General features: G+C 37.1%; 1 protein-coding gene across 1 annotated transcript in view; it reads right to left on the bottom strand.

The window, feature by feature from the left end:
• Positions 1-8,622: 8,622 nt before the first annotated feature.
• The window catches only part of LOC127946493 (junctophilin-1-like), a 46,955-nt gene continuing 38,536 nt past the window's right edge, over positions 8,623-17,041 (bottom strand). The window contains exons 4-6 of the mRNA XM_052543116.1: positions 12,882-13,576; positions 12,687-12,783; positions 8,623-11,087 (exon numbers count right to left, since the gene is read on the bottom strand). Coding sequence (XP_052399076.1) covers positions 12,703-12,783; positions 12,882-13,576 — 776 coding nt within the window. The 3' untranslated portion in view covers positions 8,623-11,087; positions 12,687-12,702. The remainder of the gene's footprint in view (positions 11,088-12,686; positions 12,784-12,881; positions 13,577-17,041) is intronic.

The following is a 17,041-nucleotide window of genomic DNA, read 5'->3' as shown; positions in this document are numbered from 1 at the left end:
CACTTTTAGCTAACATCAGAGAGAGACCAAGTGCAAATCCTGCCACTTCCATGGCATCCCACAGACTCAAACTTAAATGCAAGGGATAATTTGAGGAACACTGGTGTACAGAATGACTAATTAACTATATCTATATAGGACAAACAGGAACAGAGGCAAAACACCACACAGAACGGTCCAGAACAACCTAGGAAGGGGAAATGGGTGGGAACTATGGAGGCGGCTCCGGGGGAGGATGGACACCCAGTAGGGTGCCGGCAGACAGAGTCCAGGGAGGAGACAGTGGAGGGAGGAGCCAGGGAGGAGACAGGAGGGGCTTGGAGCAGGAAGAGCCCATCAGGACCCAGGCCACAGTCATAATGTCAGCATACAGTGAAAGTGAAGTGACATTCAGCCAAGTATGGTGACCCATACTCAGAATTTGTGCTCTGCATTCAACCCATCCGAAATGCACACACACAGAGCAGTGAACACACACACACACACACACTGTGAGCACACACCCGGGGAGCAGTTGGGGGTTTGATGCCTTGCTCAAGGGCACCTAAGTCGTGGTATTGAAGGTGGAGAGAGAGCTGTTCATGCACTACCCCCACCCACAATTCCGTCCGGCCCGAGACTAGAACTCACAACCCTTCGATTGGGAGTCCAACCCTCTAACCATTAGGCCACGACTTCCCCCTTACAAGCCGACCGAGGGAGGAACCATGGAGGAGGAATGGCCGACGACTCCAGGGTGCCGACCAACAGCGAAGCAGGTGCCCGAGGCGCAGATGGAGAACTGATGAGCCAGGGTGACGGGGAGGATCTGGAGACTCTAGGCGAAACTGATGGCACTGGTGACTGACACGAAAATGTGGATCCGGGAGGCCACGGTGGAGACGGAGCGACCAAGGACCGAGGAGGAATCTGATGAAGGATCCTGGCGGAGAGACGAGCCAAAGTCAGAGGAGTGGAGTCCTGGGACGCAGGATGGTCGATGCGAGACCAAGGAGGGCCAGAGGAATAGGGGAGCCTGCCGAACTTGTGTACTGCTGGGCCACGGCAGAGAGGAGGGAGCTAGGAGCCAAAGAGTCAACGGGCTGAGGCAGAGTCCAGGGAGACTCCAGCCACGGCGAAGCTGGACGATGGCAGTCCCACGGAGCTCACACCGCATAGATGGTGGGCTGAGGGCAAGCAAAGGGGCTGCCAGATGACAGAGGTGGAGGCAGGAGGACGGGTATTTGTTAGCCTCCATGCAGTCGGGGCTACACTCCGGATCAGGAGCCCTCTCTAGGCTGAACATCGGAACAGGATAGAGCTCTGGAGGAGTGAACACTTGAGGGTGCATTCGATTGCCTCAGCTCTGATGCTCACTCTGGGAATGAACGAGGAGACAAAGCATAAATGGACACAATAGTCTTTTTAATCCAACATCCAAGGAAATACACAAGGGACGATAATAGCCAGGTAACACCAGAGTTGACAAACAATCTCGGACAAAGACAGACAGCACAGACTCGAACTTAAATGCAAGGCGTAATTGGAGAAACACAGGTGTACAGAATGACTAATTAAATAAACTAGGACAGGAACACAACTAAATAAGGACAAACAGGAACAGAAACGGGCAAAATTAGACACAGAACAGTCCAGAATCCTAACATATACTTTATGTATTACCTGGAGATGATTTAAAAAAGTTAATTATGGGAAAATTCTTATGCCGTTTAACTTTTTTGGTTCATATTCTGCTCACATCTGCTTGCTGGTAAATAATATGCATCATCAAATATTTTATTAAAAAAAAAAAATCCTGTAGTTTATAGGAGAAACGTGGCAAACGATCATGTCTCCAGGCACCACTGAGAACAAACCGCAAAAACAGCGAGAAAGACTCTGACAGCTGCCGTTAACGACTAACTTAGTAGCAGCTGCCAATAACTTTGGCAGATGACACCGGAAGTGGCGCTGCGACCTGCCACTGCCAGAGAGCGCCAGCTCTTGCAGATCATTGCTTATGCATTACCGTTTTAAAAATAGTTTTTACATTAAATAACCACGTTACTTGCAGTTTGGGGCGTCGTTGTTGGGTTCAGAACAGCCTGATCTTTGAGCAAAAGTATTCTGGGCAAAGCCAGCATCATACTGTGATTTGTTCTAAAAAGAGTCAACGGTGAAATGCACTAAAAATAAACTGAATCCATTGTTCCCTGACGTCTGGATCCTTCGGCAGCGTATTCAAACATGTTGTTTGTCCACAGCCAGGAGCGGCACATCGTCTGCGTGGCATCACAGTCTTATTGTAAACAGCAACTTCATCAGTCAGACCCAATGGCTGCAGGTCTACTGGACACCTGTGGGCGTAATGATGCGAGGATGGAAATTTAGGCGGAGTTGTCTTGTGCTCGAGGAGGTCATGCAAACTCCTGCTCCCCCATGACGTCACCCTACACCTCGGATCCAAGCGAGCCGTTTTCTGAGGGTTATTACATAATGCTATTTTTGATGACGATGGGGACATTTTAAGTTATGGAACTTGCGAATGTGTTAAGCATACAAAGACATCATCAATGGAAATTTGGTTTCTCATATCATGAACCATTTACATGTCAGATTATCAGCAAGAGATGCTTTTATTCTTAATTGCCCCCCCCCCCCCCCTCTCCATTTTTTTATGTGACAGTGTGACGGTGTAGAAAAAGTTTAATTTTGGATATATTGTTCTATTTCTATTCTATTTAAAACTAAAATATGAGTTGTCATTATTTTGGTAAGTATATTTACTGAAACTATGACTATGATCTATTTTATTATTAAAATTATTAAGAAATGTAGTAAATAACTCAACCCGGTGTGTGTGTGTGTGTGTGTGTGTGTGTGTTTGTATAGACCATGCATGACAGCAATACAATAAGTAGGCTAAAAGAAAAAGTTGAAAGATAATAATTTTCCATTAAAAAAATTTGCTTACCATTTTCTGCCCCACTATTAAAGAGACCTTAATAATGTCATTTCAAGGTGGAGTCTAAATGATTATGGGCGTAGGTAGAATGGTTAGTGTGATGGGGTTGAGTTCAGTCTGAGGGACATTAACTTTATAATCTTTTTTATTTATTTATTTATTTTTTTATACATTTTCGCTTTTTTTTCTCCAGAAAAAAATATTTTCCTCAAGGAGGAAACACAAATAAATGGCTACATTATTACCAAAATTATAGACACTGCACCTTTTGTTATTAATTATTTACGTTTTTACAAAACGCTTTTAACACTTCCTTTTGGTGAAGCACCAGTTTAAAAAGTCTGAGGAACTGAAACGTTACCGAATCGCAGGAACGGTCCGCTTATAATCATTCTGTCCCATGTGGGTTATGCGCTTATGCTGTGCGCTTAATGACGCGCAGATATTAGGCGGTCCGTAAATATGCCTGAACGGAAAAACTGCACAGGACCCCGATTCCGCGTCTGTCTGATTTCTTTTACTGTCTATGCGTCTGTCCTCATTATACTGATTGATCATTAGGTCTACTTGTTTCTGTTTGATAGTCTGTTTTCATTGTGTCGGAATTACTGTCTAAACTGGATTTTAACCCCAGCAGTAGTAGGCAATATAATTACCACTGTCTGTGCTAACAATTTATTAACCTGTTACAAGGTTCCGGGCAACCTTGTAACAGTTTGTTACTAATGGCTGTGTTATATAAAACATAATGAGCTGCCTACCTAGACATCATCTTTAGTCATTCAAGAACACGGAAAAACTTACTAGACAGCTCACTTGGTTTTGAGACACAGACCTGATTTGATTTGGTACTTTACATCACGGATTGTCCATTACTACAGTCTTTAATTAACAGGCAACATGCCAATATTCAACTTTCTTGCACTGATTTTTATTTTTTATAGAACAAAATGACTTTAAAGGTTGAAATTCGATGCAGTGATGTGATATGGTGCAGAAATTAGGGGGAAACTACAAGATATTGGACGTGTTCAGATCTTCTCATTATCAAAATGAATCATTTATGCTTTACATGCACACACATATTATACTTATACTTATTATTATACAGAATCCTGGAGTAACAAGCAACAGTATTAACTACGTTATGTTATTTTTTTTTTATATTAAGGATATATTTTTATCTGTGTACAGCTAAATGCATTGGTCAGCGGCAGCTCCGAGACCAGATTTCATCCTCACAGTAAAAGATTTCTGCATGGATGATTTCTGCAGAGAGGGATTGTGGGAGTTGAAACGCCCTGCAGTTTTAGGAGCTGCACCTGACAGTGACACTGAAACCCTTGTACAGAAAACAGAGAGATAACCAGTTTCCCTCCGATTCAATCAGGACTGTCAGGGAACAGGCTGCTGAAGGGAGTGAATCGAATTCCTCACAAAGAGAACAAATTGACAAAGTCACAGAAGATGAGGACATAGAGATCTGCTCAGCAGACGACACAAAGTGGCTAAATGATCTCAATCTGGTCTGTTTTGCCGAGTTCAAGACAGAGTGCGGCTGGATCTGGACAAGGCTGATCTCGAATATTGTGTGGGAGAAATCGAGGTGACATGAATCCAGCTCTGCAGAAGTTCATTTGGTGCCACTTGATTTTGCTAAGACCAGCGTTACTATAGTATAACCAAGATTCTTATAGTTTTTATTAATAGTTTGATTTAGTTTTTATATGTATGTTTTCAGCTTTCATAATTTTTATTTTTTTGTGTTTTTGTCATTTTTGGCTAAGGTTTAATATATGTCTATGTACATTTTATTTATTTTTATTCCCGTTTTAGTTTTACCAAGTTAAACTAAATACAATAATAAAAAAAAAAACATTATTTTATTTTATTTCTGCTAACATTTATTTTATTTCAAATAACGATGGTTTTAGTTTTATTTAAACATAACCATGGCTAAGAAGGGTTGATATCTGCTGCTTAATACACCCTGACTAAAACATATATTAACATTTATTACTTATTAATAATCCCTTTAGAATTACAGAAAAATTATGTTACACAAACCTCTTTTCACATCACTTGATCATATAGTTTTGTTGTTGTTGTCTGTCTCCACTGGTATAAGTTGTGAGAGGAATATCTTAGAAGATATCGACCTTAACACTATGCAAAGTTTCTTAATGCACATATTTTATGAGGAATCTCTAGTGTAACATAGAATTTGTAGTTTTTAAATTGTAGTTTAAGTTTGGATTCATCCTTAAAAATAAGCACTGGTAACATATTTTATAGTGTATTATGATTAATAAATAGGCTATACTGTGTTTAGTTGAGGTAAAGATTAATACAGAAAAAGAAGCAATTTCAAAATATATAGTATATAGGTATATATCATGTCAGTTTGGGTCAGTTAATCATATATCTTATCTTGTTAGGTAAAAAATGTTAGGATAAAAGTGTCTGCTAAATGCATACATTTATTTATTTATATATATAAATGGCTAAAAAAATCAAATAAAAAAAAAATATATATATATATATATACACACACTGTATATATAATGCCATCTGAAATTTTCATCTAAAATTTGGATTTTTATCAAGCTCCTATGCTTAGGTTGAGTAATTTTACTTTAATGGCAATGTTTGCCAGACTATTAAAGTGAAATAACTGAAAATAAATATAGGAGCCTGATAAAAATCCAAATTTTAGATGAAAATTTCAGATGGCATTTAGAGGCTTTTGCATCTGAACTCTTCATATATACATACAACGAGATAGCAATTAGTAACAACTCTTTACTTAATTGTGCACTAAATTTGTTGAGTTGCATATAAATTTTGATGTGTTAGATTGTTTCACCAACAGAATCATGCCTTATATAAAAATATTAAACATTGCAGATGCTTTTATTCTGATAGTAATGCTGGCTTTGACCTAAATTGGTTGGTGTGTCGTTGTAAAATTCAACGTTTGCTCAGCAGAGGGCGCTGCTATGTTTGTTATGTGCAGCGTGCCAGCAGTTAGCGCAGAACCATTGACAAGTTCATTCGGATCTGTCATAACAACAGGCTGTTGGGTAATCAGTATTGAACAGAATTACAAATGACTAAAATTATCCTAATGATATAATGACATATCAACTATCTATATATATATATATATATATCACTCTAATTCATAAATACATATTTCAGATATATCTCTGAAGTAAACAGATTTGAACATATCAAGGATAAAGTGTCTTGATATTAAAAAATCTTGAATTTTTTTTTTTTATTATTATTATTTAAAAAGGACTATTTTATTTTGAAGCAGTAATAGTGTTTTTATGTGGTGCATGAACAATTTTAATATGCAATTATATAAATATATATATAAATAAAATTTACTGTAAATATATAAAAAGTAACTAGCAAGGTAAACACGACAGGGAAGGTCATGAACGCTCACATGCAAGGCTGAAATAAACAAGAGCTGGTGTGGTGGAGCGATGCAAGAGCTGTTTATTTTCAGCTTAAGTGTGGAGTGAAGACTTTTATGAGGAAATATTAGGAGAGGTGAAATATGACGCTGTGAACCCGCTTTAAAGTGCAAGTATCTCCAGCTTTCGTCTTCCCCACATCAGGCCTTTCAGGTTTCTGTTATTTTATATAAACATCCCTGAGAAAAAATAACTCTTTGCTCTAGTCCATCTCTCTTCTTTGTTTTGTGTTTTTATAGTAATGAAAGAAAGCCATTGTTCAAGGTTTGAAAGGATGCAATTAAAATGCCATTATTTCTGAAGACCCTTCAGATGGGAACCGGGTGACAGAGGTGTATTTTTCGCATTCAAATTTGTTTATCTACTTCCAATCCCACATGCATCCATTCAAATCCAAGTTCTCACAGTCTCACAAACACCCGTCTTTCTCTCTGTCCAAACAATCAGTGACCTTCCTGTCATCTATAACACTTACACAGGTGATCAAATGAAGCCACATGGCGCTGTTGCTTTGAAAGTTCTCACATTTGACTCCTCTTACAGCAGCTGCTTTACACTATTTTGGTTTGGCTTTGGCAGAGCCTGTGACTTCAGTCAGTCAGTCACACACACACACACACTTGCATTTGTGGTTCACGGGGACTCTCCATAGGCGTAATGGTTTTTATACTGTACAAACTGGATTTTCTATTGCCTTACACTTCACCCAAACCTACCCCTTACAGAAAACTACTGGCAACATTTATTTCAGTCAGTAGGTTTTAGGTACAGTATGGAAGATAATTATGGGTTTTCTCTCTAAAAGGAAAAGCAACACGTCATGTCTGATTCATCATCACACTCCTCTTGAGCCTAAAGCAACATCCAAGGTTCTGGAACAGTTCTGTCACTTCACATTTCACATGTGTGCATATCTAAAGAAACCAGTGACCCAAGGACTTTAGATCTCAAGTCTCTTCTTCTTATGTATCAACAGTAAACTAAAGGTTAAGCCATATTTCATTTGTCTTAAACTGATGATTCCTCCAGGTATGGCTTATAAATCAAATTTTTTATTCTACAAAAACACATTTTTTTTAACCAAAATTCCACGTTTTAATTAACAGTGTCTTACGGCAAATTTCTAAGAATTAATTAGCGCTAAAAACATCCAATGGTCGATACAAAATAAACGGAGAAATGTTTGTGTCTGAGATCCATACATCAACATTTCTTTGGCCTAATTGAATTTGTAAACTGTGGTCAAGCTGAATGTGGAATGCTGTTTATTGTAAGAAACAATCTAGATAGAAGTATGACAGCTGTTTATGTCAGGAAAGCAGAGCCCAGGTTTGTTTAGACTACCAGTATGCGAGTCATTTACCAAGTACGCTACACTCAGATGTTGATTTTCTTAAAGTGCTTACGACTAAGGGCGCAAGAGTGATTTACTATGTATAATCCTTTATATTGTCTACTAAGTAGAAACCAGTTATTCCAGTGGGGCTAAGCTATACACAGAAATATCATTTTGCTTACGTTAACGTCTTAGTGACACTGTTTTAAGAAAACACACAACTAGCCATACCCCTTCATTGCTTACTAGTCTTAATCCAATTTCAGCAACACTTTACATTCATGGTTTAGAAGCTGGAAGAGCTCTGGCCTCTGAAGACGTTTAAGATTACACATGTGAAACTGATTCTTTAGTGTGGAGCACAGTGCTTACGCTATGCATGTCTACATTTAGTCATGCAAAAGTGAAACGCTGGAAGTATTTTAAACGGTCAGAGGGTTCAGCGCAACATGCACTGTATTACTATACTGCCTAGTGCAGAATAACCCAACAAAAATGGATAAATGTATAGTAAAATAGCGCTAATGGCTTTATTTGCGATACCGGATATCGGTTGATATCGGATATTTAATTGTTCATGCTAATTTTCTCTATGTTGGCTATTTGTAATGTTAACATTTAAAAACAAAATAATTTAAGACACATTTAAAACATTTCATTGTAGGTCTGAGTGTCTTCTTTTATTCATTAGAAATGTAATATTAGCCATTTATCGGTTTTCTGACATAACATGGAAATAATTAGTATCGTCCAATATTTCCCAACTAAATAAAGGAAAAACAGAATGGACAATTCAGAATCAGTGAATCAGTAACTAGTCCTAGAATCAGTAAAGAATCATGGAGAAATCAGACTTACAAGGCATAATATTTTATTATGCAGATAAATACCATAACTTTTAAAATGACAGAAATACGTGGGGCTCTATGGGCTTGAAATGAAAGAGAGGAGTTTTTTTTTTGCATTCAAGGGTTCAAAAAGGATTCCTGCATCCTCAGCATTTCAAATCACATTGAATCATATATAGGTTTCGAGTCTTAAACCTGATGATGTGCGAGATGCAATGCTTGAAATAAAGGAGCTATTCTACTTCTGACAAAATACAACTGTGCATTTCTATAGAAAAATATCTTAGAATTCATACCGTAATGGCTGTGCTCTGTAAAAATGCTTATAAATAGAATAAACCTTATATAGAATATAAATGTTTTTTTTTTCTGTTTGTGCAACATTTGTTTTTAGAAAAATAATTCCATGTCCTGCCCTGTTCTCATAACTCTCCAGAAAACATATAAAAGAGCCGTACACATTGCACTGCATTGTTGCACAGAACCGAAATCCAACCAAATGAAACAAGTCCTTCAAGAGTACATTTTTATGCCTTAAACATATTTGACCTCAGACTAGTTGTTTTGAATCAAATATACAGGCGTTAATGCATTTAAAGACCACATGCAAACAAAAACTAAAAGCAAATGAGGGTTTAAAGGAGAGACACTGAGTTTTCCAAGCCCTTTAACACTCACCAAACACTAGAAACAATATCTAGAATTATATATATATATATATATATATATATCATTAATAAACCTTCTGAAGAGGGAAACTGCACATTAGAATAATAAATAAAAGGTACATTTCAGGATGTACCAAAAAACTAATTCTGCACTTTAGTGGCACATTTCAAATGAATTCCCAATGACTCTGTCAGTCAGAATTTGCATACTACAGATTTAAGACAAAGACTTCATCTCTTACGAGGCTTTTTTATATTTCTATGTTGTTTGAGGTAAACTGAAGTAGTGTTAAAGACTCTTAAAGGCAATGTCCTACTTCCTCTAGCACCACGCGACTGTGGCACTACCTGACTTTTGATACCGAAAGCATCCAAGGTCACAAACATGCAAGCAAGCCTTTTTTTTTTTTTCAAAACATCTTAGCTGCTGTCACATGTCAAACCTGACATCTGGAGCACAGTAACTCTTGCACAACATCACATGCACAATGGCATAGGCTTAATTTACAAAACACGACAAACAGCCAATAAACAACACACTTCATAAGACTTTTTGATTGCTTTTACCATTATTTGAGTGGACGTGATCAGCAAGTGGGAAACCACGTGTCCCTGTAACTCTAAACGCATCAATTCTTTTAAATTTTTTCCTTCCGTTAAATACTAGAATAAATGGGACACAACTACAGTGTCCCTGATTGATGAGCAATTCAACTCTGTAAGTGTAAAAATAAATCATATTGCACATTTTCAATAAATAATAGAATATTTTCCCTCGTCTGGATTAGAAACACTCACAAAAAAGTAGGAGTGATTTTGCTTCGCATTAAATTCAAACACGATTTTCAATGTACCGTATTTTTCGGACTATAAGTCGCACCTGAGTATAAGTCGCATCAGTCCAAAAATACGCCATGATGAGGAAAAAAACATTAGTCGCACGTGGACGATAAATCGCATTTATTTAGAACCAAGATCCAAGAGAAAACATTACCGTCTACAGCCGCGAGAGGGCGCTCAGGAGCACTGAGCAACATAGAGCGCCCTCTGGTGGCTGTAGACGGTAATGTTTTCGCTTGGTTCATTTCTCTTGGTTCATGTCAAATTAATTTTTATAAATAAGTCGCACCTGACTATAAGTCGCAGGACCAGCCAAACTATGAAAAAAAGTGTGACTTATAGTCCGCAAAATACGGTAGTTAACAAATGTAAAGGAAAGAAAGAACGGTACATGAAAACAAAAAATGAAAGGTGATGAGAACAGTAGGGGAGCATCGATTCAAGAGCTTCCGAGAAGAACTGCAGTGGGTTCGGTAAAGGGTGTAAGACTGGTGTGCGCGGTCGGCTGCCTCGGGCCAGGCTGGCTGCAGCAAAGCCCCCTGAACGCATTCCTCTGGCACTGCGAGCACATCTCCCAGTTACACGTCAGATGGTAAATGAGTAAGGCAGCTGCTCTTGCCCATCATGCAAAAGTGCATCATCAAACATTTCTAGTTAAGTCTCTGCCAGAAACCTATGGAGTGGCTGATATTAAGGCTTTCCGTCAGCAGGTAAGAGTCACGTTACACTGCATTCCCTTCTTCGGTTTCCATTTCAACGGTACTTTAATTTTTCCCCTCTATTACTATTTTCTTCTCTTTTGGCAGAGCCGCATGATATTAGACCACGCCATTCTCAAGGATGATGCTCTGGGTCTCAAACTCCCATATGTTGATTCTTCAGCTCCCTCTGCCCTCTGGACACTGCCTGGTGCCATGTGGATTTCAGAAAGGTCATTGACACTGTGTGGGTCGCCATCCAACACTAAAAGGAAGAAACGTAATACAGTAGTACATATACGTTAAAAGTTACTGTACATCCATAAAAAATGCAGAAGGGGCTAGTTGTCACGGAGGCTGTAGCTAGCAGCTGTTTTGGATGTTGGCTTCAAACAAAACTGTAAACCACTGTAAAATAAAATTCTATGGAATGAAGAAAGTAGACAATTAAGGTCAAGTTATAGTGAGAAAAAGATACAGTACAAAGTTCATAATTTAATAATAACACCTTTCATTTCTTGCTCGGCCTGCAATAGTGTACTGGATGATGTATCATATCTGTGCAAACGAGCTATGCAAATACATACAGTACAGACCAAAAGTTTGGACACATTCAAAGAGTTTTCTTTATTTTCATGAAAATTGTAGTCACACTGAAGGCATCAAGGGCTACCTTGCCTTAAAGTTGATACAACAATTTTTTTATTATATATTTTCCAATATTCATAATAGCTGTTGGCTAAAAAAATTAAAATAAATAACTATATAATGATGGAAGATTTCAACTCAAAGGTTGAACTTAGAATTAAGTTTTTTTTGGTAAGATTATTTCAGGTAAAATTGATCAAATTTTTATTTTGCTTTTACATATTTAATTTTATTGCTGTAGGCAAACTATATCAACCCTTTTTTTGCTGAAAAGTCTATAGTAGGCTTTTTGACACCAGGCTCTGACAACTTACACCCCCCTCCCAAAAAAAAAAAAGTTATTATTTAGTATATTTATGCCAATGCACAACAATTCTACCCAAAACTATGATTTCACCCAATAATTATATGTTTTGTGAGTCATTTACTGCAACATGATAATATCAGACTCCAGTCCCGTTCTCATTTTTCTTGGTTGAATACTTATTTCACTCAGAAATATTTCATTTTATGGAGATGCAACATGTTTCTAGTGATAATTCATGTTGCTATTAACATATTGTAACTATATTTACTGTTCGAAAGTTTGAGGTCAGTAAGATTTTAAAAATGTTTCTAAAAGAAGTCTCTTATGTTCACTAAGGCTGCATTTATTTGATCCAAAAATGTTTTCTATTTTAATATATTTTAAAATGTTATTTATTCCTGTGATGCAAAGCAGAATTTTCAGCATCATTACTCCAGTCTTCAGTGTCACATGATCCTTCAGAAACCATTCTAATATGCTGATTTGCTGCTCAAGAAACATTTCTTATTATTATCAACGTTAAAAACAGTTGTGTTGCTTAATAATTTGTGGAAAGCATTATTTTTTTTCCAGGATTCTTTGATAAGAACGAACAGCATTTATTTAAGATAGAAATCTTTTGCTATAAATGTATCTTTTATCGAATTTATCATTTAATTTAATTAACCCCCCCTCCCAAAAAAAAAAAAAAAAAAACTGTACTGACCTCAAAACTTTGAACGGTACACTAAAAACGATTTTCACTCAAAAACTGCTTGTAAATTTCACAAACAATTACACAGGAAGTAAATTTTGAAGTCGAAAAACTGAAATAGTATTTTCTAATTAAATCTACTTCAAAATGTTTTTTTTTTTTTCATTTACAACTTTGAAAACTCAAGTATAACGTATAAAGATAAGTAAGCTTACCCGAGATGGTAGTGTTTCATGTAAGGAAATGGACAAAAATAATTGCCAATCCAATATTCAAAAGCATCACCATGGCAACCAAAATTGAGTTAGGACCCTGGGTAAAGAGACACATGATGTAACGATTCCAGCAACAGTCCATAAAACACACATCAGAACGTATAAACGAAACATTTAAAGCCCCCAAGCACTTACAGATTCTTCGGCTACGGTTTCATTGGCCAAATCTAGGCTGGCTTTCTTGGTTTCAGCGAAGCTCTTTGGTCTGATAGACTCTTGTTTCCTGTTCTTGGGCTCTGGTTTGGGAGTGGACGTCCTGACCAGTTTGGGTGGTAGAGGCATCCTGGCCAGACTAGACTGTGTCATCTCAGGCTCTTCATCTTCTGTTTCCTCTGGTGGAGGCAACTTCCTCATCGGCTTCACATAGTAACTGTGATAAGCAGTGTGTAGCTGTCCATTACCTGTGCTGGCAGGTTTGGGCTGGGCTTCAGGGGCCTTGGGGGGCTTTGGTGGGGGCACGTCCTGTAGCTTGATGGCCGGTACAGGAGGAGGGGTGGATACCTTGGTGATCTCTGCCACAATCGTGGCTCTCTCTTCTTTGCTTATCTTTCGAGCGACGGTACTACTGTCCTTGCTTATCTTTCGGGCTACGCTGCTGTTGTCTTTGCTGATCTTCCGGCTGGCGCTGGGGTTGGGTGGCTGGCTCTGATGAGGGGAGAGAGGAGGTGATGGGGTCGGGCTTTGGACAGGAGAGTGGCTTGGAGTCGTGCCGCGCCGATAGAATGGGCTGCCAGAAGGCTTCTCCTTTTCCTTCTCCTCCTCCTCTTTAGGTGCTTCCTCCTTAATCTCCTCCACCGAATCGCTGAACTTCTGTTTGATGTAGTCAAGCCCTGTAAGAAAGGGATCAAATGTTGGAGTACATCACAGAAATGACAAAACCACAAAAGGTAGCCCAAAACAGGTCTGCCAAACACAAAGAATCTATCTATCTATCTATCTATCTATCTATCTATCTATCTATCTATCTATCTATCTATCTATCTATCTATCTATCTATCTATCTATCTATCTATCTATCTATCTATCTATCTATCTACATGTATCTTATCTTTCATAAGGTACAATAAACTTCATACACTGTAGCCAAATCGCAGGTCATCGGGGCTATAGATTAAAAGAGAATTATTTTTGTTCGTCTATAAAACACAATTTATATATGTTGTAAATATAAAATAATATAAGGTAAATATAACAAATATATACATGCATTCAAATATATAATAAATTAATATAAAAATTAATATCTAAAAATTTTTTTTATATTATTTGTGTAAAATTTATCAAATTATACTTATTACTATACTATATTAATTTTATTTTATGTTTATATATTTAATATTTATATATTTCATATTTTATTTCACACACACACACACACACACAAAAACATTTTACTCAGTGAAATTATGTATACATGTAGAAGATTTAAAAAATAATAAATATCACTCTGGTTCTTAAAGAAATATTGTTACTTAAATGCAACTTTGTGTTTCCTTCTCAAGTCTAATCTGTAAAATAAAAGACACTTTTTGTAAACTGTTGTAATTCTCTAAACATGGTTTGCCCGGTCAATGAAAACTCTCCGTCCAATCTAGATCAATTAACTCAAGCAAAACTCTGTAAAGGGTATAATGGCGAAACCATGAATGACGCAATGCTGAGTCTGCATAATAGAGCTTTCCGGGAAAATCATACGGCTCCAACTGGCTTGAGCCCAAACAATTTAACTGCAGTTTAATTCACTTGACATCTCTGGCATTCATGATGACCGACTTCAAACAGTGCGACGACATTCTTAATGTTCAAATGGCTTAAAGTATCCTCTGAAGATAATTTCTCATAATAACTTGATAAGAGCTCATGCTCATTCTGTTTCTTTCTGTCTGAACAGAACTCCTGTCACAAGTTCCCGGCATTGTTTTTGTGATTTACTGGTCTAAAAGGAACACGCTGGCTCAGGCATAATTCACTGCCGAACACCCAAGCCTGTTCTATCATTTACAGAAGACACTTACATACTTATCTGACCTGCTATTAACTAAGTTAATTGTTCTTAAAAGTCATTTTGATCATATGATGTCTAATGTTACAAGCCTTTGTGTAGAATGTTCTTCTCTAACCAATGGCAAGAACTGTTAATCTTGTAGCTGCGGAGCAACTTAAAAATAAAGTCCACATAATGCTCTAAGATTGCTTTGATCTCCCTGTAATCCTCAAGTGGAAGACTGCTACCCTGGGATGGCACAACAGTAATATACTGAATGCATAAGCATAGGGTTCTGCATTTTCTGTGAATGGGGAATATTGTATTATGTCAACATTATATGCATAATGATAATGCATACACCAAATCACTACAAATGAATTACAAGCACAGAATGTAGGAAACTGTGTAATGAAGTAATGAAATGTAATATAAAATCTACACAGGTTAGTAAGGATAATATTGTTCTTGTATTATCCATGACGGTTATAATGGATAATCCTGGCCATATTCCAGCACCACTAGACAGGCCTATGTGGTGGCTCTGTTTAAGTCCTCTGGAGCATTACACCCTCACCGACCTTAAATTTGACCAGAGCACCAATAACGAGAGAGGTATTCATTTGATAGCTGATGTGACGGAAAGGCCTCATTTTCTAAGGTTGCTTATCAGGATCAACTAAACGCTGGATTTTCAAAAGTTTGTGAAATATTTAAAGCTCGCGGCACATAACTTTTTAAATATGTCTGAGAGTTTTACACACCGTCTGTTATTGTGACGACATTTCCACACCTCGAAACGTGACGTGAACGAAACTAACTGTGATTGGTTGTATGACATGTCAGTCAAACGGCCATAATGGGCGGGTCTTGGCCAATGAAAGCTGCCATTAATTCCAGACCTTCAGTCTGGCTACGCGAGTCTATGAAAAAATCATTTTCTTAATCAAATTTTCAATAATAATAATAAACTAAATAATCTAAACATCATTAAATAAGACTTGTTTTCAGAGAAGATATGTTGAATGAAGTTCTCGAACATTAACATGAATTATTAAAAAGCATAAAACTAAACTAAACTTAAAAATTAAGTTAATTATTTTTAACTACAGACAAAGAAAAAAAAATTGAATTTTTTTTTATTGCTTTTGTGTAACAACACAAAAACCAGTGCTACTTAGTAATTAAATAACAAAATATTGGAAAATACTTGTTACCTTAAAAGAAGATCTCACAACATGATGAGGCATCAAGATGTATAATCAGAACTGTCATGTTGTCATGTGAAATTCAACTCCAAATATAAGTGGTGGCTACACAACCTCACAGTCAGCATAAGGCATTTGACAAAGATCCAAAGGCCTCTCTTATGACATGAGAAGGATTATGAAATCTTTTCACCCACAGTTAAGAGACACAACTCAATTTCCCATGACATGAAGGCGGATGGCACTGAAGCGGTACCATTGTCTGAACATGCAACAGATCAAATTCAGAGACGCTACAACACAGCCAACCAGAGGCATGACGAACATACACATTCGGTCTGTGCAATCAACCTTTACATTCATATATATTAAAATAAAATACTATATTTCGTTTGTGTTGTTTGTTTGTTACGAGAATCAGTTGCAACTGTGAGAATAATAAAATTATTCAAAATTTTTTGATTTTAAGTAATTGTGACTTTTAATAAAATGCGTTAGTAAAAAAAAACAATAAATTAAAATGAATACATATATTAATCATTTATTTACTTCTAAATAAATGTTCTTGGCCTTCATTAATTATAATAATAAAAATATATACATTTGTGTATTTAATTGTCTTAATTGTGACTATGTATGTATGTGTTTATGTATATACACAAAAGTAAATAAATATAACATATTAAGAATGTGTAGTTGTGTGTGTGTGTGTGTGTGTGTACTTGTTTATTTACATAAAACAAACAGTCCCAATTGTAAGATAAATGAATACATTACACATTATTTATAATTATAGATGTCAAAATCTGAGCCATCAAGGTTGTACTGAAATGGCTTAAATAAACGGAGAAAAGGAGAGATGAATTGTTGGGGATCATAAGGTCAGGACAGCACCTGCTCTCTGTGCACCTTGCATTGAGGAGGTGTAGTGACTGAGTGATTTAAAGGAAGGAGGGGAGAGGAGGTGCAGTCAGGGCTCAAAATGTCTGACTGAAGGAATGGACAGCTGCTGTTAGAGCCCTGCTCGCTGTCCTGCCATTCCAACTATCCCTCTGTTAGCTCCATGTAAAAGGACACACTCGCTCCAAATATAGCGCAATTAA

Source organism: Carassius gibelio, chromosome A24 (assembly GCF_023724105.1).
Source record: "Carassius gibelio isolate Cgi1373 ecotype wild population from Czech Republic chromosome A24, carGib1.2-hapl.c, whole genome shotgun sequence".
Lineage (NCBI taxonomy): Eukaryota > Metazoa > Chordata > Actinopteri > Cypriniformes > Cyprinidae > Carassius > Carassius gibelio.
This window is presented reverse-complemented; position numbering and strand designations above follow the sequence as displayed.